The following is a 24211-nucleotide window of genomic DNA, read 5'->3' as shown; positions in this document are numbered from 1 at the left end:
AGGTATGGGGGAAAGGAAGAGATCTGCGCAGCACCATGGGGAGCAACTGGCTAGTGTGAAGTCAGTGTCAGTTGTGGTTTCACTCCCCAAACTATAGGCTTCAAGTCGTACAACAGAATTCAGCTAACGACCGATGAGAAACTATGCACACACACACACACACAGACACACACACACAGACACACACACACACACACACCACACACACACACACACACACACACACACACAGATAGGGTAGATGGTAGGAAATTTTCGCCACAGCACAGGTGTCTAAGGATTAGGGGGGGCATAGGTTTAGGACGAGGGGTAAAAGGTTTAGAGGGGATCTGAGGAGGAATTTTTTTCCCCTGACAGTGCTTGGAATCTGGAACGCACTGCCTGAGTGGATGGTGGAGGCAGAGACTCTCACAGTATTTAATAAGTATCTAGACAAGTACCTGACAAGAAGAAGGCCACAGACCAAGTGTTAGTAAACGAGATTAGTATAGATAGTTGGCATGGATACAGTAGGCCAAAGTGCCTGTATCTATGCTGTATGACTCTGTCTCTATCACACGCTTTGCTGTGATGATATGTTTGATTGAGAGAATTTAAGGGCAATTTAAAAGATGATAAAGAAAATTGCACTCATCAAAATATAAACTTCAAAACACAAAAGAATCTTTTGTTTCATTGTTAGGAATGTGGCAGACCTGGTCCAGTTGGAGAAAACCTAAATAATTTCAGTAATTTATTAAATACTTGTCTATGTGCAAAACTCTCACATATTGTAAAGCAAAGCACAACCTCTCCGTATTTCAATAAAGAATCTTGATTCCCCATTGTCCCCTATTAAGGGATTTGCATTAACTGAGCTCATGCCCTCCCACATCACCTTTTGGCATTAAAGGAGGCCATTGAGTCCATCTATGCTGACTCTCAGCAATCCCGTCAGCCTCTTTCCCCATGTTTCCCTGTGAAGAAGAAATTGGCAACCTGCTTATTGTGGCCATTTTAGTCAAGTCTGAGCTGAGCTGATGATTCACTCAGATTAGACCTCCAATCCCCAGCAGAAAGATCTCTGATAGCCTTGTGCAAGGCACGGTAGCATAGCGGTTAGCATAACACTTTACAGCACCAGTGACCTGGGTTCAATTCCGGCCACTGTCTGTAAGGAGTTTGTAAGTTCTCCAGGTGTGTCTGCGTGGGCTTCCTCCGGGTGGTCCTGTTTCCTCCCACGTTCCAAAGACGTACAGGTTAGGAAGTTGTGGGCATGCTATGTTGGCGCCAGAAGCATGGCGACACTTGCGGGCTGCCCCCAGAACACTACGCAAAAAGATGTATTTCACTGTGTGTTTCGATGTACATGTGACTAATAAAGATATCTTATCTTATAAAGATACCTTATTACTGTCTTGCTGGATACGGGGTGGGAACTCTTGGACCAAGAGTCCCAACTCTTGGACAAGAACTTTAGCAGAATATCACGCATATACACGATGCATGTGCCCTGTAAACTGGCATTTGAACATTCCATGAATTGCTGTATCACCTGTCCCTCATGGAAAAGTTTGTGCAGAAGGTCACCTTAGACCTCAAGTCACAGGACATCCTGGCAAGCTTGAGGGGGAAGGAGACGGTAGATCCTATTGGCTGGCTCCTCAAGCAACCGATTGAGGTCACCTGGCAGAATGCCTCATCATCAGAACTTTCGAACAAGCGCCAAGACCCCGCTTGGCTGGTGGTGAGAAGGACCCCATGAGCACTTGGAGTTTCATTTGGAGTCCTACCCCACTGTGGTAAGACTATCAAACAGTTCCCTTATACAATGAGATGGACTCTGACCTCACGATCTACCTTGTTGTGACCTTGCACCTTATTGCACTGCACTTTCTCTGTAGCTGTGACACTTTACTCTGTACTGTTATTGTTTTTACCTGTGGTACCTCAATGCACTCCGTACTAACTCAATGTAACTGCACTGTGTAATGAATTGACCTATACGATCGGTGGCAAGACAAGTTTTTCACTGTACCTCGGTACAAGTGACAATAATAAACCAATACCAATACTGCTCTCTCCCTCGACAACCATCCAGGAGGTGCAGTGGGCTTCACTGAGGTTCGCCCTGAACAGCTGCAGGACACAGGCCTCTGCTCTACAGACTCTTCCCAAAGAGAAGCATCAACTGCCACTGGGAGACCATCAGTGGGGTGGGAAACTGCCCTCTGGTCTGCCCGAAACTCACTGGTCTTCCAGCACAAAGAGCTCACCCACCACCGAAGGTTGTGAACCAGCACATTCCCAAGGTCAAAGTCAAAAGTTTATTGCCATATGCACAAGTACATGTGTACACAGGTGCAATGAAAAACTTACTTGCAGCAGCATCACTGCACATAGCATCACATAAGCAGCATTCACAGGAAAAACATAAATTATACACAATTTTTACGAGAATGAACACAATTAGAACAAAAAAAAAACAAAGTCCATTTTAGTGCAAAGTGATCAAAATGGTCATAGTGTGGCTAAACTTGTTAAACATATAACATTATATGTCATATGTTGTTAAACATAGTGGTGCAGGACCACGTTCAGCCATCACAGTGGGTCTACGGGGAAAGGTCACAATTCAAGACCCTTCCACCACTGCGTCATGAGGGGCTGGAATTAGGGTAAAAACCCTCCGATGTCGCCCGGGAGGTTACATGCAAGGAAAATTCATCTGAAGCTTTATAAGACTCTAGTTAGGTCACTTCTGGAGTGTTGCATTCAATTCTGGTCACCCCCATTATAGGAAGGATGTGGAGGCTTTGGAGAAGGTGCAGAAGAGGTTTACCAGGGTGCTGCCTGGATTAGAGGGCATGTGCTATAAGGAGAGGTTGGACAAACTTGGGTTGTTTTCTCTGGAGAATCGGAGGCTGAGGGGAGACCTGATAGAAGTTTATAAAATTATGAGCGGCATAGATAGAGTTGACAGCCGGTGTCTTTTTCCCAGGGTCAAAATGTCTAATACCAGAGGGCGTGCATTTAAGGTGAGAGGGGGTAAGTTCAAAGGAGATGTGCGGGGCAAGTTTTTTGCATGGAGTGTGGTGGGTGTCTGGAATGTGCTGCCAGGGGTGGTGGTGGAGGCAGGTACAATAGAGGCATTTAAGAGGCACTTAGATAGGCACATGGATGTGCAGAGAATGGAGGGAGATGGCACTGTGTCAGCAGAAGGGATTAGTTTAGTTCAGCATTTAATTACTAGCTTAATTAGCTCAGCACAACATTGTGAACCTGAGGGCATGTTCCTGTGCTGTACTGTTTATTGTTCTTTGAAGCTGACATAATGTACATCTTGTAAGATGTGCTGTGAATGACAGTAAACGGATGTATTGTCTTATACTTTTAAAAATATTATGAATCAAATTAGCAAGGCTCCAGATTCTTGGCACAGGACACCCTGAGGGTTTGGCTCAGGTTAATCTGCCTCCAATGGCCAAGAGGGTTGTTGTGCCTCACACTTGCAGTAACCGGGTGTGCTGACCCATGTTGAAGCTGCCTGGACCACCAGTAGAGGGAACCAGCCCCAAAAAAGGGCCGTGAGATCACCAAGGCACGCGAGATCACCAAGGCACACCGGCCTTCATCAGTCAGGGCATTGAGTCTGGGAGTTGGGACGTTATGTTGCAGTTGTACACGTGAGACCGCACAGAGTTCTGTGTACAGCTTTGGTCACCCTGTTATAGGAAAAACAACATTCAACTGAAAAGAGTGCAGGGAAGCAAACAATGTGCTGAGGAACTCAGGGGGTCGAGCAGCATCTGTTGGGAGGAAACAAATCGTCAACGTTTTCGGGTCGAAACCCTACATCAGGACTGAGAGTGGAGAGGGGAGATGGCCGGTGTAAAGAGGCGGGGGGGGGGGGGTGACGAGAAGGGAGCCCGAGGCAATTGGTGGACTGAGGAGGGGTGTAAGTTGACAGGCAGGTGGTGCCAGGTAGGGGAGGGGAGCAGGGTTGGAGTTGGGAGACAGTGGCGGGTGGATGGTGGATGGAGACAGACAGAGAGAGAGAGGAAGAAGAGAAAAAACGACAGATGCACAGCACAGGATCAAGGTGGGAAGTGGGGAGGGTGAAGGTTGGACATAACTGCTGGAAGGAGATGAGCAGGAACACTAAGGGCTCCCAGTGCTAGGTTCGGATAAGTAAAGGAGGTGAGAATAGGACCCATTGAGGAGAGGTGTACGGCAGATGGAACCAGATGGGGAGGGTGGGGTGGTGAGTGAAACCTGTGTGTGAAGTGGGTGGATTGAGCCAGGAGGGGGAGGGGGGTCTGGGGGGAAGGTGGGAAGGGGGGAAAAAATGGGAGGACCGGAGCGTCAGGAGGGGGGGGCACAGAAAGTTGCGGGGGGAGAGAGAGGGGAATAAAAAAGAAAAAGGGTTTACCTAAAATTGGAAAAACTCATATTCATGCCTTTGGCTACCCAGGCAGAATATAAGTGTTGCTCCTCCAGTTTGCGTTGGGCTTCATCCTGGCAGTAGAGAGGCCAAGGATGGGCAGGTCATTGTGGGAATGGAAGGGAGTGAAGTGCTCTGCAACTGGGAGCTCGGGAGGCCATTGCAGACTGAGAGTAGGTGTCTGCAAAATGGTCACCGAGTTGTGGAGACTCATAGGTGAAAGGTAAAGACCAGGGGAGTTCTAACACTGTTCTATCTGGGAGGAGATGAAGTGAGAGCAGAGGTACGAGAAACAGGAGAGATTGGGGCTCCATCAACGGAAGTTAGAAAAATCGATGTGATGCCATCAGGTTGGAGACTACCATGAGGTGTTGTTCCTCAATCTACATTTAACCTCAACTTAGCAGTGGAGGAGACTGTGGACAGTGTGTGTTACTCCAGATTTCCAGCATCTGCAGTCTCTCTTGTGTCTCCTGAAAAAGGAGGACATTTCAGATGTCCTGGAACAGAAAGCCTCGTCTTGAGAGTATATGTGGCAGGGATGGACATCTTTGTTGGAGAAAGAAGCAGAGGGCTTTTAGACCTTCTGATGGGGGATGGAGGTGTATAAAGTCTGGACATCCAGAGTGAAGATGAGGCAGTGAGGGCTGGGGAATTGGAAGTTGTCCAAATGTGAAGGGCATGCGAGGTGGTCCTGGATGTAGGTGGGAAGGGACTGGACAAGGGGAGACAGGATGAAGTCGAGGTACGAAGAGATAAGTTCAGTGGGGCAAGAGCAGGCAGAAACAATGGGTCTACCAGGACAGTCCTGTTTGTGGATCTTGGGTAAGAGATAGAAGCAGGAAGTGCAGGATTGAGGCACTGTCAGGATAGAGGCTGTGGAGCAGAGATCTCCTGAGGTATTGAGATCTGTGAGAGTGCGGGAGATGATGGCCTGGTGTTTATTGGTGGGATCATTGTCCAGCGGTTGGTAAGAGGAGGTATCTGGGAGCGGTCGTCTGGCCTATGCAAGATAGAGGTCAGTCTGCCAGACTACAATGGCACCGCCATTGTCTGTGGGCTTGATGACTAGGTTGCGATTGGTGCGAAGTGAATGGAGGGCTGCACGTTCAGAGGGGGTGATGTTGGAGCAGGCCAGGGGAATGGTCCGCTTGTCCCTGAACACCCATTCCTCCCTGACCCCTGGCACTTTTCCCTGCCCTCACAGTAGATGTAACACTTGTCCTTACACCTCTTCCCTCACCACCATCCAGGGACCTATACAGTCCTTCCAGGTGAGGCAAAGGTTCACGTACATCTCCTCCAACATTGTCGGCTGCATTCGGTGCATCCGATGTGGCCTCCTCTACATCAGCGAGACAAGCGCAGACTCAGCGACCATTTCACAGAACACCTACTCTGAGTCTGCAATGGCCGTCCCGAGCTCCCAGTTGCAGACCCTTCCCATTTCCACACTGACCTGTCCATCCTTGGCCTTCTCTACTGCCAGGATGAAGCCCAACGCAACTGGAGGGGCAACGCCGGGATAGCCTACAACCCAATGGCATGAATATGGAGTTTTTCCAGTTTTAAGTAACCTCCTCTTTTCTTTATCTTCCTTCTCCGTCCCCCTTTTTCCACCTCTCTCCCTCTCCTTCTGACTCTCCAGTCCTCCCATTTTTGTCCTCCTACCCACCACCTCCCACCCCCCCCCCCCCGCCCCCAGCCTCCTTCACCCATCTTCATCCCTTTCTCCCTCCTGGCTCCATCCACCCACTTCACACACAGATTTCACTCCACCCTCCACCCCCACCATCTGGTTCCAACTGCCGTACGCCTCTCCCCTAATGATTCCGGTCTCACCTCCTTTACTTATCAGAGTCCAGCACTGGGAGCCCTTGTGTTCCTGCTGATCTCCCTCCAGCAGCTGTGTCCAACCTTCACCCTCCCCTCCTCCCACCTTGCTCCTTCTTCCCCCTTTTCTCTCTCTCTCTGTCTGCCTCCATCTATCATCCACCTGCCACCGTCTCCCAGCTCCACTCCTGCTCCCCTCCCCTACCTGGCACCACCTGCCCGTCACACCCCTCCTCGGTCCAACAATCACCTCAGACTCCTGTCTCGCCACTCCTCCCCCTCCTCTTTACACCGGCCATCTCCCCTCTCCACTCTCAGTCCTGATGCAGGGTTTCGATCCAAAAACGTCGACGTTTCCTTCCGCAGATGCTGCTCGACCCGCTGAGTTCCTCCAGCAGATTGTTTGTTGCTCCAGATTCCAGCGTCTGCAGTCTCTGTGTCTCCAAGAGTGCACAGAAGATTTACGAGGATGCTGCCAGGACTCAAGGGCCTGAGTTACAGGGAGAGGTTGGGGAGGCTAGGACTTTATTCCTTGGAATTTAGGAGGTTCAGGTGTGACCGTATGGAGATGTATAAGATCATGAGGGGCATAGAGGGTGACTGCACACTGTCTTTTTCTCAAGGTAAGGGTATCAAAAACTAGAGAGCTTAGGGTTAAAGCGGGAGGTGAAAGATTTAAGAGGGACCTGAGGGGCAACCTCTTCGTACAGAGGGTGGTGCGTGTGTGGAACGAGCTGCCAGAGGGAGTGGGTGAGGCAGGGACAATATTGACATTTAAAAGACATTTGGATAAGTCCATGGATAGGTGGGGTTTAGAGGGATGTGGGCCAAGTGGGACCAGCTTGATGGGCACCATAGTCGGCATGGATGAGTTGGGCTGAAGGGCCTGTTTCCCTGCTGTATTACTCTATGACCCTATGAGATGAAGGGCAGCCAAGTGCCGAGAGGCCATTGTAAGATTTTCCCTACAGCTGGTTGTTAGTGGAGGAAAGGACATCCACACATGGAGTCATACAGCACAGAAATGGGCCCTTCAGCCCACCACATCCATGCCCACCGTGGTCCCTATCTGCACTAATCCCAGTTGCCCCCACTAGGTCTGAAGCCCTGTGTCTTGGCCATTCAGATGCCTCTTAAATATTGTGATCATATCTGCCTCCCCCACCTCCTCAGGCAGCAATCGCTCCCTGTGTGAAAAACCTTCTCCTTTAATCCCTCTGAACCTCCTCCCTCTCATCTTCAACCTATGCCCTCTTGTTTTAGACACCCCACCAAAGGGGAAAAGGATTCTTAATGTCTACCCTATATCTGCCTCTTATAACTTTCCATATATCTATCATGTCACCCCCTCAGCCTCCCTTTTGCTCCCAGTCTATGAACCCAGTCCATCCAATCTTTCCTTATAACTGAAGTCCTCCAAGTTCAAGTTCAAGTTCCTTTATTGTCATTCACCTATATGCTGTAAAATCACATGGAGGAAAGAAATGTCATTTCCCCCAGACTAAGTACAAATAGTGCAAAAAACGGTATATACAGGATACAAAGTTAGCGCAGGGTTAGTGCAAAACCGAGTTGGACGAAAAAATACAGAACTCGGTGTTGTTGCACTAAGTGTATAAACGTGTTCAGCAGCAGCCAAAGTTCTTATACACTGTTGTGCAAACCAGGGCTTTTGACGCGGCATTTGTCTGAAACTGTCTCCAGGGTATTCAGGAGCCTGACAGCCTGGGAGACGAAACTGTTGTACAGTCTAGTAGCTCTGGCCCGGTTGCTCCGGTACCACTTGCCAGACGGCAGTGGGACAAAAAGGTTGTGGGAGGGATGAGAAGGGTCGTCTATGATTCTGCAGACCTTGTGTGTGCATCGCGTGTTGTAGACGTCCAGGATGGAGGGAAGAGGTACTCCAATGATCTTTCCCGCTGTACTCACAATTCTCTGCAAAGTCTTACGGTCAGCGATGTTACAGTTACTGTCCCAGACAGAGATGCAGCTGGTCAGGACACTCTCAATGGTACCCCTTTAGAATGTGGTGAGAACCCAGGCAACATCCTGGTGAATCTTCACACTCTGTCCGGCACAATCACGTTCTTGGCATCATGTGGCAACTAAAACTGCACGCAATACTCCAAGTGTGGCCTAGCCCATGGTTTGTCACATGACATCCCAACTCTTAGATTCCATGTCCTAGCATGAAGACAAACATGCCACATGCCTTCTTCAACACCCTCTCAACCTGTGTTGCTACTTTAAAGGAACTATGGATTTGTACACACACATTGATGGATCTTTCAACTTCCAGCAGCTGCCCGGGTTGCCCAGTCACATGCCTTTGGAGTATGCTGCATCTTCTGGAACTAGCCCCAGCCAATCAGCTAGTTCCTCCACAGCTCAGCACCTTTCCCATCATAAGTGTGTGGTTCCATCCATCAATGTCTTGACAGCTGGTTCACCAGCTCTTAAACCAGTGAAATAGCCAGCAATGGCTCGTCTGATTTATCAAGTCAATGACACTGAGAACTTGGAATCAAGAGAGAAGATGCAGGAACTATTCTTCAGTGGAATTACACCTCACTACATTGTCTGTTCATTTATATTTCATCTTCCCTCAGGGCATTTGGCCAATTAGTCCATGGTCCTCAGAGCAATCCCATCAATCCTATTCCACTACAAACTATGAACTCCTTGATTCTACCAGCTAGCTGTGCCAGGGTAATTTACAGTGGCATATTAACCTACCAACCTGTCTGTCGTTGAGATATGGGAGGAAACCAGAGCACCCTGAGGAAACCCTCGTGGTCACAGGGAGAATGTGCAAACTCCACACAGACAGCACCGGAGGTTGGGATCAAACCCGGGTCACTGGAGATGTGAGGGAACAGCTCCATTATGTTTGGATCCTCTATGACGATGGAAGGTTAGTCAAAACCTTTATTCAGTTCTTTAAAGACATGATTCAACCATGTTCCTTGTCCAAGAAGCAGCAAGTGCAGTGTGAAGTCATTGTTCTTTGTCACAGAAGTTAAAAACAACCAGTCATGCCTTCTTCCCAGTCCACAGCAGAAATGGAAATGAGAAGAACCAACTGCCACAACCCTAATCACTCCCTCAGTATACCAACACTATGACCACTTCAACCACTTTCCACCACCATGGACTTTGTGATCAGTGAGCTTTGTCACTGTATGATATGGTAACGTGTACCACACAGCAATCTCCCGTGGCAGAAAAGCCCGTGCCCTTTCTCCTGTGGATGCCAAGACACCTGTGTGGCCAGCACCTTCCAGCACAGATTTCCAACACTTCCCGGTGCTCTTGGCTGACTTGGGCTGATTTAACCTGCCTGGCAAGAAAAGCAATAAAGGACAACAGGCACTTTTTTTTTGCAATGATGTATTTGCTTAAAAGACATCCGGCGAAAAAGACATAAAAACACTTTATCAGTCAGAAGCTTCTTAGTTATCTCCTTACAGTGAAATGTCATAAAGCATTAATTGCAATGATTTGCTTTGGTAACACATATGTCAGATGAGAGGTTAAATCTGTGTTCTGAAGCCCATCTCAGCCTCTGCCAGAATACCTCTGACCACAATCAGGACTAAATAAACTTAACATCATTTTGCACATCTCATATATTCACATCGAGCAATTAATCTAAATGTAGTAAGTGGAGAGCACCTCCCTCAAAACAGCTGAAGGTAATTGATCCCCAAAAGGGTAAGGTTTTGTGCAGTAATATCACATTCTGGACTCCTGAGTTAACTTCAAGGTATTAATTGGAGAACTAATCCCTACCATCCCTCCTGCCTCAAGAGATTATGGTCTCCACTCTTGTGGAAAGGTTAGAGAGTCAAGATTGGACCTTTCTAAGGACAAAGCTGAGCATTGCTTTTTTCCTGTTGAATCTAAACTTGATGGTGGGTCAGCATGTGGATAAGCTGGTGTCCAAGATAATTATAACAGTCCAGGGTAGCTACAAACAGCAAACAATCTGCTGGAGGAACTTAGTGGATCGAGCAGCATCTGTGGGGGGGAAAGGAATTGTTGATGTTTACATCCAAAACCCTGCATCAGGATGCAGATTGTTTGTTGCTCCAGATTCCAGCATCTGCAGCCATGATAAACACGCTCTAGTGTGACTGTACATAACCAGATACTGACATTTTTAGTGACGTTTCAAGACACAAGTGCCATTGTTTCTATGGCAGGCAGAGCATGTCTACCCGGATGAGACAGACTTACTCTGGAGTGGAGAAGGATGTGCTCAAAGACTTGAGCCAACTGGGGACAATGGAGGGGGAGAGAATGGTACTGGGAGCTAGTAGGTTGTAAGTTTTGCGTCTGCCCAGTTGTACTCCTGCTTAGCCACACTAGAGGGCACAATTGGACCAGTTGTAAAACCAAAGTTGTAGCAGGTGCCAACAGTGTCATTACGACGCAGACGTACCTCTGGGTGCAAGGAAACCGTGGACCGTGAGTCAAGGATGACTTGCCCCTCGAAACCTGAGCTATGGAACAGGCAGGAGATGCAAAGCGCCACGGCCTCTATCTCAAAGGAGACCATGAGAAAATGCCTGGAGGACGAGGAGGAAAACTTCAGAGGCTGTGGCATAGGAATGGAATCCTTCCCACTCTCTGATGGGACCTGGAAGAGAAACCTGACTGGGCTCAGGATCCCGGGACCCAAGCACCAGAGGCCCATGACCATGGTTTTGGGACAGCATTCAGATCCAAGGAGTCCGTATTTAGCTCAAGACCCCGTTCTGGGTCTGTCACTATAACACAGGTATGGTAGTGGTGGGTGTAGGCCTGTTGCTGTCTAACACTGAAGTACAATCCTGGGGGCTGTGGTGTGTTAGTGTACAGTACTAGTTCCAGTTAGCACAGGGCTGAGGTGGAAAGGAGCACCAGGGGCATGGCTCATGGAGCATCAACTGGAAGAGTCAGCAGGGTAGTGATAATGAGGGTCTGTGAGTGTAGCAGCGAGGACCCTGAGAACGGACAGTAAGAATGACGGAACAAAAAACAAGCTGCTGGAGGAACTCAGCGGGTCAGGCAACATCTGTGGAGGGAGTTGGACAGTAGAAATTTTGGGTTGAAACCCTTCATCTGGACTGAAAGATAGAGGTGAGGGGAAGAGGTGGTTTGATTGGCATTTGTGTCTTGAAACTTCACTAGAAGTATCAGTATCTGGTGATGTACAGTCACACTAAAGTGTGTTTATCATGAGTAGCCCTTGGAAGAGGTGTGAATTGTAAGTTTGGTCCTCCCCACCAAAGTATTGTACATCACTCCCTCACACCAACTCTGAGTGCCCAACATGGACCAGGACTGAAGTTCATCTCGTTATTACATACTGCCCTCTGACCGTGATCTCAAATTGACAACTGCAGAAAATCCCTGGGATTAAACATAAAACAGGCAACAGTCTGAACTAGGCAGCAGAATTGAAGACATTGAAATGTTGCAAAAAAGACCAAACAAATGAAATGGAATCAAAAAACTGGTGGTATGTGTCTTGGGGTGACGGAGAAGGCACAAAGGACTGGAACTAATTGCACAGCTTTTTCCAAGACCCAGAATGAACCTGATGATCTGAAGGATCTGCTGTGTTCTGCTAATCTACAATTCTATAATCATTGGGATATGATAAGAAGATTCTCATCCTTGTGTTTCCTCCACAATATTGAACAGATTTTTATTGGATAAACCTTAGTTGGAACACCCTGAAACAGCCACTCTTTTCCCAAATTAGACTAAACTCTGAAACATCATTTTCACTAGATTTGAATTTAGCAAAGATTAATGTAGATTGTGCTGTGGAATGGGTGGCTGACAATGGTTTGTCCACTGCTAGTGTGTTGTTTTTCTTTAATCTACCAGGTTGCCCAGAGTGGTATATTTTGCAGCCCAACTTTACAATGAGTGTCCCCTCGTGCAATTATCAGGGGTAGAGGAAAACTCAAGAATGGCTGGGCTCTTCTCTGGTCTTAAGGGACATTAGCAGTGTCAAATTGGGAGTCGAGTGGCAAACAAGTCTACACCCACTTCTTGCTCTATATCAACACATGATAACGTTTAGCTGTTTCATTCTATTTTACTAATACAGAACTACACTAGTACATTGTAAACACCAGCCAAAGCTAACCTGATGGGAATCAATGCCAATGGTTAATGTATCCATGCAGAAGAGGGGTTGACCTTCACTGCACTCAACAAGATGGCCTCCTTTTGGACTTTGTGAAATGGGTGATCAATCAATGTACGCCAAGGAAGGTAGAGAGTTTAAAAATGAGAAATGTGGGAACATTATGCTACTCTAATTTTATCTTCTGGATAAAACAGATTATTTACTTTAAGACATTAGTACTGCACAAGAGAAAGGGTGACATCACCAGTGACCTCCAGTTTATCAATCTGGTTCAGGGGCTGGACCCTATGGTTGAAGTTGAACAGGTGCCTTCCATTCACCAAGACTTTGTAGCAGGTTGGTTGAATGTGGATCTGCATCTGGCAGGAAAAGAAATGCAGATAAATCACAAAGGCCCTTCACCAACACATCAAAAAGTCATTTCAATCTAATCAGATACAAAGTACATTCATATATGGTTTATTTTGATTATAAAACAGTTAACCACTTACCCGGTCCATCACGCAAGCCAGCCTCCCCTCCAATGACTCCGTCTACAGTTCATGCTACCTCAGGAAGCAGCCAACATAATCAAGGACCCCTCCCTCCCTGGTATTCTCTCTTCTCCCCCCTCCGTCAGGCAGAAGGTGCAAAAGCTTGAAAACACGTACCACCAGGCTCAAGGACAGCTTCTACCCAGCTGTTGAAAGACTCTTGCTTGGACTTCTCATACAATAAAGACGTCACAGTCTACCTCGTCATCGCCCTTGCACTTTATTTGTCTACCTGCACTGCACTTTCTCTGTGACTGACACTATATTTGCACAGTTTTGGTCCCTAGAAAGGATATGGTAGCAACAAAAAACAAACCGCTGGAAGACTTCAATGGGTCAAGCGGCATCTGTGGAGGGAAATGAACAATCGACGTTTCAGGTCGAGACCCTGCATCAAGTCTGATGATGTCTCCACAGGATGCAGTCGCATTGGAGGCAGCACAAAGGAGATTCACCAGGCCAGTTCCTGGGATGAGAGGATTGTCCCTTCAAGAGAGGCTCTAACAGGTTGGGTCTGTATTCTTTGGAGTTTAGAAGACTGAGGGGCGATGTTATTGAAACATATAACATCCTAAGTGGGCTTGTCAGGGTAGATGTTGAGATGTTTTCACTGGTGGGAGAATCTCAGACAAGGGGATAAAGTTACAAGGAGATGGTCCACTTGCGCCATGTGTTTCCCGGCAGTGTAATATCACAGCTGTGGTCTTACTGAGATCCATAGTGTCATATAGCATAGAAACAGGCCAACCATTGTACTTATCTATACTAGTCCCATTTACCTGCATTTGGTCTATAGCCTCCTATGCCTTAATAATCCAAGTGCTTGTCTAGATGCTGCTTAAAAGTTGTAAGAGTATCTCCCTCCACTACCTTTGCTTACACAATTGCATATTGTAATCTCAAAACCAATCACTGCTTGTGAGTGTCACTACATTAAATACATTTACGTCTATTTGGGGGGTATATTGGATACATCAGAGGGGGCCTTAGTGGCTCTATCTGTCATGGATAATAAAGACTAAAATAATTGGGATTCTGGTGCTAATTGACAAACTTGGGTTGTTTTCTCTGGATCGGAGGCTGAGGGAGACCTGATAGAAGTTTATAAGGTTATGAGAGGCAGAGATAGGTTAGACACTCAGAATCTTTTTCCCAGGCAGTAATGTCAAGTACTAGAAGGACATGCTTTTAAGGTGAGAGGGGGGAGATGTGCGGGGCGGGTTTTTTTACACTGAGAGTGGTGGGTGCCTGGAACGGGCTGCCAGGGGTGGTGGTGGGAAGCAGATACAACAGTGGTGTTTAAGAGGCTGTTAGACAGACACATGAATATGCGGGGAATGGAGGGATATGGATCATGTGCAGGCAGAAGGGATTAGTTTAATTCAGCATCGTGTTCAGCACAGACGTTGTGGGCCGAAGGGCCTGTTCCTGTGCTGTACTGTTCCAATTACAGAACTGCCATGGCGAGATTTGACCACACAACCTCTTGGTTTGTCACTCTGTCCCACAAGGACTAACTTTTCACATCCATAGTAATTACATGGAGGAAAAAGTTACTATGCTCTGGATATTTTATTTCTCCTGAGCTAGGTGTAGTTGACAGCAGCGTTATCAGTTCGCTCAGGGGCAGGGACTTAATCTGCAGCGTACGTGAGACATCACTTCATTCAGTGCCCAGGTGGATGACATACCTCAAACGTCTGGCCAGGTATAAAAGGGAGGAATGGCAGACCTCGCTCCTCTGTTCCCCAGTTCAGGTTGATCCTGCTATTTCGCACCACCGCATTCTCGTCGAATCTTTGGTTGATGTGGAGGGCAATGTTATCGGAATAACTCGCTATCAGATTCACGGTAAACCTGAAAAAAAAATAACACGACTAAGACTCGGTGGGTTACTCATCCTGGTTTATTCTCTCAACAACTCCCTGCCCCCACATTCTACCCCTCACCCACACACCAGGGCCAACTTACAGTGGCCAATTAACCCACCAACCCGCACGTCTTTGGGATGCGGGAGGAAACCGGAGCACCCGGGGGGGGGGGGGGGGGGAGCCCACACGGCCACAAGGTGAACATGCAAACTCCACACAGACGGCACCGGAGGTCAGGATTGAACCCGGGTCTCTGCCACTGTGAGGCAGCGGCTCTACGCCCTGTGCTACTGTTCCTCTGAAGGGCATTGGTGAACTGGTGGAACTTATTGTTATGCTAATCCAACAGCTTCACTCCCACAACTTTCTGGTGGCACTTTACAGACTGCCCAGGTATAAGTTCCATTTCCTGATTTACCCTTGGTGTGACCTAGGTCTCAACCCACCCCCCCCCCCCCATGTTAACCCCCCCACATCGGCCAGAAGGTTGTCCAATTTGTATAGTGGGGGACATCAGAGAAAGTTTGGATTTATCACCAAGATGTTAACTCACATAGAGAGACTGGAGAAGCAGGAATCATTCTGACAGCAGAGGAGGTATGATAGTGCAGTCCAGAATTAGAATATGTTTGAGAAATTGGTTCCATTGGCAGTTTGTCAGTCAGGAATTTGGATTTAAAGACAAGATTGGCACAGGAACACAATAGGAGCAGGAGCAGGGTACTTGGCCCCTCAATGTGACCGTGGCTAACCTGCCCTTAGCCTCAACTCCGCTAATGCACTATCAATTCCCCAATCTTTCAAAAATTTGTCCACCTCCTTTTTAACTACCTCCAATAATCCAACCTCCAGAGATTCAGCACTCTCTGCGAGAAGAATTTTCCACACACTTCGGTTTTAAATAAGCTTTCACCTTGGGCCTACACTATAAGGAGGACGTGATTGCATTGGAGAGAGTGCAGAGGACATTCACCAGATTGGAGGAATCTAGTTATGGGGAGAGATTAGAAAAGCTGGGCTTGTTTTCCCTGGAGCGAAGGGGCCTGAGGGGTGACCTGACAGAGGTATATAAGATTAAGAGAGGCGTAGATAGGATAGGTAGTCAAAATCTTTTCCCTATGGTAGGGATATCAAAAACAAGAGGCATAGGTTTGTGAAAGGAAGGAGTTTTAAAGGAGATCTGATGGGTAAGTTTTTTTTTTTACACAGAGAGTGGTTGATATCTGGAATGCGCCAGAAGAGGTGGTGGAGTCAGATATAATTTGGACAGACACTTAAATAGGCAAGGCAGAGATGTAGACAGATGTGGGCAAATGGGATTAGTGTGGATGGACACAAAGACTGGCATGGACGTGGTGTGCCAAAGGGCACGTTTCTGTGACTATAACACCCCTTAATTTTGTAAAATAAAGCATACCAAGCTGTAATAAAAGGTGGTGGTGCCGATTCATTAGTAACTTCCAAAAGAGAATTGAATAAGTACAAAGAGGAGAAGTTGCAGGCTATTGGGAGAAAGTAGGGAATGAGAGTAATTGGCTGATGACTTCCAATGATGTATCATTGGTAATTGGTAAATTAAATAGGTTTATTATTGTCACATGTACCAAGGTACAGTGAAAAACTTTGTTTTGCATGCCATCCATACAGATCATTTCATCACATCAGTGCATCGAGGTAGTACAAGGGAAAACTTGTAACAGAATGCAGAATAAAGTGTTACAATTACAGAAAAGGTGCCGTGCAAGCAGGACAATAAGGCGCAAGGCCATGACGAGGTTGATTGTGAGGTCAAGAGTCCATCTTATCGTACTAGGGGACCGTTCAATAGTCTTATAAACAGCGGGATAGAAGCCGTCCTTGAGCCTGGTGGTACGTGCTTTCAGGCTTTTGTATCTTCTGCCTGATGGGAGGGGGGAGAAGAGAGAATGACCGTTGTGGGTGGGGTCTTTGATTATGCTGGCTGCTTTCCCAAGGCAGCAGGAAGTGCAGACAGAGTCCAAGGAGTGGAGGCTGGTTTCCGTGATGTGTTGAGCTGTGTCCATAACTCTCTGCAGTTTCTTGCGGTCTCGGGCAGAGCAGCTGCCGTATCAACCCACATGTATCAGATAGGCAGTTGGTTTCTACCTGCCACAACTCCTAGCCCACACCTTTGCATTTAGATGGTGGGGATCCGGGCAGAGCTATACAAGAGTTTTAAAGGTTGTCTCACACACTCTCTCACACCTCCTTCTCTCTCACGTACATCCCTCTCACACACACAGTCTCACACACACAGTCACACACACACAGTCACACACACACCTCCTTCTCTCTCACAAACAAGCACACACACAGTCACAGACACACATACGTACAAAGTCACACACACACACACACGCACGCACGCACGCACACTAAAGAAAATCAGATCTCAGCTTTAAGCCCCAGCACCTCACCAAAGGACAAACAATTACCAGTGAGTGAAAATTTTAAAAAAACTGACACTAAAAATCTGAAATAAACACAGAAAATGCTGGAACCACTCAGGCCCACATCTGTGGAGATAGAGATGGGGTTAATGTTTCAGGCTGAAGACCCCTTCATCAGAACTTACCTGTGAGACTTGACCTTCACAGTCCCAATAACCTTTATCAGCTGCTGTGGCAGGATGCTTCCGATGTAGGCCTGGTACGGAACAACCTGAGGAATGAAATGGTACGTCCATCAACGAGAGATCAAGGTTGCAAATGGCTGAGGTTTGTAGGGCTGGAGGAGATGACAGCAGTACGGAGAGGTAGGGTCATGGAGAGAGTTAAACGCAAACACAAAACTATTATAGTTGAAAGCAAAGTTGGCCAGTGAGTACCTGAGTGAAATATCACCCTACACAGGTCAGTCACACCTCAGTACTGTGGGGGTGATGGACCACTGGCCTAACCCACTGCCTCCATCATAGGCCAGTGACCGCCTCCTTGTCACATGGGAGAACACCCCCACAATCAGGCCTGGTGGCCCCTTCCTCCCTACGGGGGGGGGGGGGGGGCTAGTGGAGGGGTGGGTTTGAGGAACATGCCTGGGAGTCGGGCTGTCCACAGGCCCCTGTGTCTTGGAGTCATACAACACAGAAACAGGACCTTCAGCCCACCGAGTCCCGCTGTCTGTCAGCTACCCATTTTACACTAATCCTGCACTGCTCCCGTTTCACTCTCCCCACATTCCCAACAACTCCCCCCCAGATTCTACCCCACCTACATATTAGGGGCAATTTACAGCGGCCAATCCACACCATTCACCTACACTATGGGCTCACTTTGGATGTATAAAAGGTGTGTGTTCATATAAAATATAGTAGTGCAGTAGTTAGCACTGCTACCACCCTGCGCCAGCAACCCGGGTTCAATCCCGACGTCCGACACTGTCTGTCTGTGTGGAGTTTGCATGTTCTCCTTGTGACCGTGTGGGTTTCCCCCCAGGTGCTCTGGTTTCCTCCCACATCCGAAAGAGGTGCTGGTAGGTGAATTAGCCACTGTGAGTTAGCACTTAGTGTGGGTTAAAAGTAAAAGGGAAACAACAGGGGAGTTAATGGGCATGTGCGAGAGAGGATAAGCTGCAAAACTGAAGGGAAACAAGGGGAGAATGGAACTGATGGGATTGTTCCCCTGGCAGCCAGCATAAATCCAATGGGCCGAATGGCCTCCTTTTGTTTCACAGTAAGTTCAAAAGCTGCACATGAATGGACTCCCACCATTCACTGTAAAATGATAGCCCATCATTAGTTCCCTTCCATTCGTTCTATCGTAGTAACTGCAGAGCTTGACGGGGAAGGTGACAAAGGATATGGCAGTGACTATAGCAATGTTATAATTGCTGAGTAACTCAGGGACCCAACACACAGCAGTAGCACACCAAAGGCAGCATGGGCTCCAGTGACCTGAGTTCAATCCTGACCTCCGGTGCTGTCTGTGTGGAGTTTGCACGTTCTCCCTGTGACTGTGGGTTTCCCATGGGTGCTCCGGTTTCCTCCCACATCCCAGAGATGTGCAGATTGGGCACCGTAAATTGCCCCAGTGTGTAGGTAGAATCTGGGGTGTGGGGAAGGGGAGGTTGAGGGAAACATAGGGGGAAATAAAATGGGGTTAGTGTAGGATTACTGTAACTGCATGGTTGATGGTCAGCACAGACCCGGTGGGCCAAATGGCCTGTCTCTGTGCTGTGTGACACAGGAGTCAATGGACAGCCCAGCTCCCATGCGTGTTCCTCAAGCCCCCGTTGGGATGAAGGGATCAACAAGCCAGACTGTGGAGACGGTGAGCTGCAGAGATTCCCCAGGTACTGCCAGTATCCCTCCTGGACAAAGCACCTCATGGGCAGGGGCCAGTCAACAGGCAGCTTGTCAGAATGTTGTGAGGTGTTTCAAGGAGTAGGCCACTGATTGCAAGGACCTCCTCAACGGGAACCGAGTCCCAGTGGTTCACTCCGTTCCAGGATAAGTACATGCACAATGCAGGGAGTGGGTGGCAGACGGCCATCTTGTGATGGGATGTACAACCTGTATCCTGGAAACGGGGGTGGCATACAGATAAATGGGGGGGGGGGGAAGGAAATGGAGAGGAAGGAGATGGGTGCGCAGAGAGGAAGGGGGTGGGAAGAGGGGAAGGAGTGGGAGGGGGAAGGCGGTGGGAAGAGAAGGAAGAGGGGGGAAGGCGGTGGGAGGGGAAGGCGGTGGAAGGGGGCAAGGAGCTGGGACGGGGGGAAGGGGGTGGGAGGAGAGGAAAGCGTGTGAATAAAAGGAAAAGGAACAGGTCACGAGGAAACAAAGAAACAATAGCAATTGCGGCAGGAAAGAAAACAAGAGCTATTTTTTACAAAATCTAAACAAACACTTACCGGATTAGACACAGTCACTGGGGTAGATGTGCTCTGTAAAACAAATAATAAAATATGTTAGTACTTACATCACGAGTTATGATTGGCACCACAATCCAACAAAGCCACAGTATCTAGATACCATCACCAGGAAGCACAGTGAAGCAGCAAAGGATTGGAATTTCCTTGAAAAAATTACCCAAGATAATACTTAGAACACTTGCCAAACCAATCCACCCGACACTCAGTAAGAGCGATAATGTTCCTTAGTACTCATGCACTTTACACCCCCTACACTACGCGCACCTCTCCTGCAACATCCCAGGCTTCGGAATCTACTTGGCACCACACCCTGGACTCTGACCATCTCTCCTGACCGTTTCTCACAAGGTGAGAGTTGCGTGAGAGGGTAAGGTGCACCACTGAGATCGCAGATCCTGCATTACATCCTGGGGGAAAGTGCTAGTCGAGAAAGCAGCCAGTATTTTGAAGGACAAAGGAGATATCAGTGGCACGATGGCCAGAGTCACTGCCTCAACAGCTCCAGAGGACCCCGGTTCGATCCTGACACTCAAAACGTTGACGTTTTCCAACAGTATTAGTTCTGAGGAGGGGCCAATGATGATCCTTTTACCAGGGTGGAAAAACCAACTTGATTGCTACTTCAGATTCCTGCCTGATGGAGAGACGTATTGACCTTTAATTTTGCAGCGATTTGGATGCAATCACAGTCATGCAACGAGGAGAAATGCGTTCATTAGTACCAGTAATTAGATTCATACGGTTGGATATGATGCACTTTCCCCTCTAAACACTCAGACTGCAAGTCAACAACAAGTTAAAGGAGGCTCTGCCTCAGCCAAGGTCTTTATTTAATAAGCAGAGCTGCCAACTGAAAGGGTTAAATTAACTGCCTCAGCCCTACCCTACAAGGCCATTATTTGTGCAGCCAACGTCGAAAGCACATACAAACCCAGCCCTCTGTTGGACCCTGACCCCCCACTTGAATCAGCGCAGACAGAACCGTGATCAGCCATTCATTATCAGTCCATACAGCCAGAAACAAATGCCAAGAGCGCAGAATTCCATGCAGACTGTCTCTGGTCAAGTCTGCTGGTCTCACCCGAGGAAGGACTGAGAGCGATAAAGGGCGCCTTGAGCAATTTCTTGAGCTCCGTCCCTTCCAAATGGGTGGCAGTGAGCAAGGAGTAAAGGAAGGAACTTCACGTTGGTATAAAAAGGATATCACCAAGGGTCTCGACAAAAAACGTCGACTGTCCATTTCCCTCCATAGTTGCTGCTGAGTTCCTCCAGCTTTTTGTGTGTTGCTTAACACTGTTTAAATTTGCATCAAAACTCCCTGTTGGTGGAAGCACAGCCGGGAGTGGATCTAATTGGCTGCCAGCTTCTCCCCCACTCTGTACTGAGTTGGCCAATCCCAGCAAGGTGATTGGTATGGGCAACACATTGTGCTGTAGGTCCATGGGGTGGAATTTCTCACTCCCCATCCAATGACCCCTGACACACGCAGGAATATTACTGCTGGATGAACATAGGTTCAGCACGTGAGATGCCTCCTGTAGTCAAATAGCTAACCAACACTTCTTGTTTAGCCTCACACAGGAAGAATAAGTAAGATGGTGAGATATCGGGGAGCTCATGACACACCTGATGTCAGCACCTTTGGAAAAGGAGGAACACATTGGAAGTGAAACACAACCCGACTCCTTGTAGGATGGGCTTAATTAAATTTACTTAAGGTCAGGGGAATAAGAAGCCAGAAGTGGCCTAATTATGTCTTTGTTTCACCCTTCAACACCCAAGGGGAGAAATTCTTCCTCAGACACTTAAACATTGCACTCTCCTTACAAATCCTTGCTCATTTATTTCAATAGAACCAAATTCTGGAAGTGGAGTCCAACAGTGAGCCCAAGTTTCCAAGTGCAATGAACAAACTGCTAGAGGAACTCAGGGGTCAGGCAGCATCTGCAGAGGGAAATGGACACTCAACGGTTTGGGTCGAGACCCTTTAAGGTCTCTGCAAGTGCAGCCAATTGAGTTCCTCTGCTGTCACCTCTGTGACTAACTATTGACCATGCTTGCAGAGATTAGTTCCTCTAATCTGTTGAGTTCCTCCAGCAGTTTTTGTTCCAGATACCAGCATCTGCAGTCTCTTGTGTTTCCAAGTACAAACCCCTACTCCTCCCTCTCCCTATACATGGTTGCCTCCCCCCCATATGCCCATCCTCTTCCTCCCCACACCAACCATTCCTTACACATTCTTCCAGTTTGACATTGAGCGTTGGCGTTCTATTCAACCACAGAGGCCATCACACCAGTGCTAATCCCACATTCACTCCATCCCTGTGGGCTCAGGGGTCACTGGATATAATCAGCAATGGGAATAACAGGTCAGATTCTGTTCCTGTTATCTAAGGAGATCTGGAGTTATGCGCAGTTTAAAATCAGACTAGTAACTAGAAGGCTTCTCCCTCCCTTCCTCACTGGCTGTTCAATCAGATTTACCAGTGTGGAATTGCAGTTGACCGCTCTCAAGCAGAAAGATTTGATTTAAAGAAAGTGCAGCAATCAGTCCTTACCAGTGCATTCACCTCTCAATTAACAAGGAAAAGAGTTGCATTTCTACATCTATCCTGGCTTCAGGAAGTCCCAAGGTGACCAACAGTCAATGAAATATGCTTTCATCTAAGGTAGGAAATGCAGCGGGGTTTCTGCCAGGCAGTGTGATAAGATCCAATTAACTGGTTTTAGTGATACTAGCTACTACATGTTGGCTGGAACACCAGGACACCTGTTCTTCATGAAAATAGTGCTGTGGGAGCTTTTATATCCATCTGAGAAAGAAGACGGGTTTAACACCTCATCCTAAAGTCGGCCCCTCCAAAAACATATCAGCCTGAACCTAACTTTATTACCACAATACGATAGTGTGCGGCAAAGTGGCACAGCTGGTAGAGCCACTTCCTCACAGCTCCGGTAACCCGGATTCAATTCTGACCTCGGGCGCTGCTGTGTGGAGTTTGCACGTTCTTCCCGTGACTGCATGGGTTTCCTTCGGGTACTCCGGTTCCCTCCCACATACCAAAGACATGCAGGTTGGTGGGTTAGTTGGCTGCCGTAAGTTGGCCCTAGTGTGTGGGTGAGGGGTGGAATCTGGCGGGAGTTGAATAGAGAGTAAAGCAAGGTTAGTGGGTGCTTGATGGTTGGCATGGCAACGGTGGGATGAAGGGCCTGGTCCTGTACTGTGGGACCTTCAGCCTCCAATGATCCAGCAGCCTTAACATCCTAAACTTCTCTGAGCTCAACCATTTCTTCACACTTTCTCTCTCTCTCTCTCTCTCTCTATTTCTCTCTTCACCTTGAGGTTGTCCCACACCAGGAGGCAAATGTGTCCCCAGTAGGGACCAACCTCCAGCTGAGCCAAAGGTTCAGGTTTCAAGTACATGCCCAGGGCCCTGACCATAATAATGGGGGCCCACACTCCAGTTCAGTGCTGAGAGGGTGCTGGACTGTCCGAAGGGGACATCTTTTAGACTGAACCAAGACCCCTTCAGTTCTCTCAGCTGAACACAAAAGATCCCATAGAAAAGAGCAGGAGCAGGGGGAGGCAATAAGCCTGTGAAAGGCATTAAAAATAATTTATCCGGCTGTTGTTTGTGTGACCAAATTAGCTGCCACATCCCCAACATTCCAAACGTGACCACACTTCAAAGATACTTCATTGGCTGTGAAGTGGTTTGAGACATCCTAAATCTCGTGATTGCTGAGGCTTGTAAGTGCCACACTGGCCCTATATCCCTTCAGTTCGACTCACCTTGACGTGAGTGTGCCTGTTCCTATTTTTTTGTCTAGGCACTACATTCAAGGCCTGTGGTGAGGAGGGAGAAAAGTTGATATAATTACAAAGCTTCTCATCGATGGGGGCAGCCTGAAACCAGCTCCCAGTCATACACGGTTACACTCCTGAAGGACTTCCAGTGACTGGATGGTCAAAGAGCTCAGGATTCATCCCATTGCTTCCATAGCATCATGGTGAAAACAGAGCCCCAGAACTGTTTGCAACTTCCCCAATTCTCTCACAGTACAAGAACATGGGCTGAGTGGCCTGTTGTAATTTCCATGCAGTCTCATATATTTCAATCATCTTTACTTTATCTGTTACACATGCAGGGGGTTTCATCCAGTGCCATCTGAAAGACTTGCCTCTGCCTCTGACAGATTACAGTGGTTCACTCGATGTTGGCCACATGCCTGACTTTATACAACTTCCTCAAGAAACTGAAACATTTTCTAAAAACAAAGTTAAAATTGTGGCACTTACAATATTTTTGCCACATTGGGCAGGCATGGTGAAGGCAGGATTGACACTGACTGCAGAATAGGCCTACAAGAAAATATAATGTGGAGCGTTTTAAGACAAAACAAAATTCTGAGAAATAACACAATTGTGCACCAAACACAGACCTGAGGAACTAATTTAGAGTCAACTCCTGTTGACCAGATACTTTAATTCACTCCAAGGCATTTTATAATACCT

The 24211-nt window shown here is 47.7% G+C and overlaps 1 protein-coding gene across 7 annotated transcripts in view; it reads right to left on the bottom strand.

Annotated features, from left to right (window-relative positions):
* Positions 1 to 9637: 9637 nt before the first annotated feature.
* LOC127586350 (galectin-4-like) overlaps positions 9638 to 24211 on the bottom strand; it is a 30406-nt gene continuing 15832 nt past the window's right edge. For 2 of the 7 annotated variants that reach the window (XM_052044227.1, XM_052044228.1), the window contains 6 exons: positions 23996 to 24058; positions 23489 to 23542; positions 19675 to 19707; positions 17402 to 17487; positions 14629 to 14794; positions 9639 to 12763 (listed from right to left, as the gene is read on the bottom strand). In XM_052044227.1, the coding sequence (XP_051900187.1) occupies positions 12617 to 12763; positions 14629 to 14794; positions 17402 to 17487; positions 19675 to 19707; positions 23489 to 23542; positions 23996 to 24058 (549 nt within the window). In that variant the 3' untranslated portion in view covers positions 9639 to 12616. Of the gene's footprint in view, positions 12764 to 14628; positions 14795 to 17401; positions 17488 to 19674; positions 19708 to 23488; positions 23543 to 23995; positions 24059 to 24211 lie in introns of all 7 variants that reach the window. The other 5 variants (XM_052044229.1, XM_052044232.1, XM_052044230.1 and 2 more) reach the window with 4 other exon arrangements.

This window comes from Pristis pectinata, chromosome 35, assembly GCF_009764475.1.
Source record: "Pristis pectinata isolate sPriPec2 chromosome 35, sPriPec2.1.pri, whole genome shotgun sequence".
Taxonomy (NCBI): domain Eukaryota; kingdom Metazoa; phylum Chordata; class Chondrichthyes; order Rhinopristiformes; family Pristidae; genus Pristis; species Pristis pectinata.
This window is presented reverse-complemented; position numbering and strand designations above follow the sequence as displayed.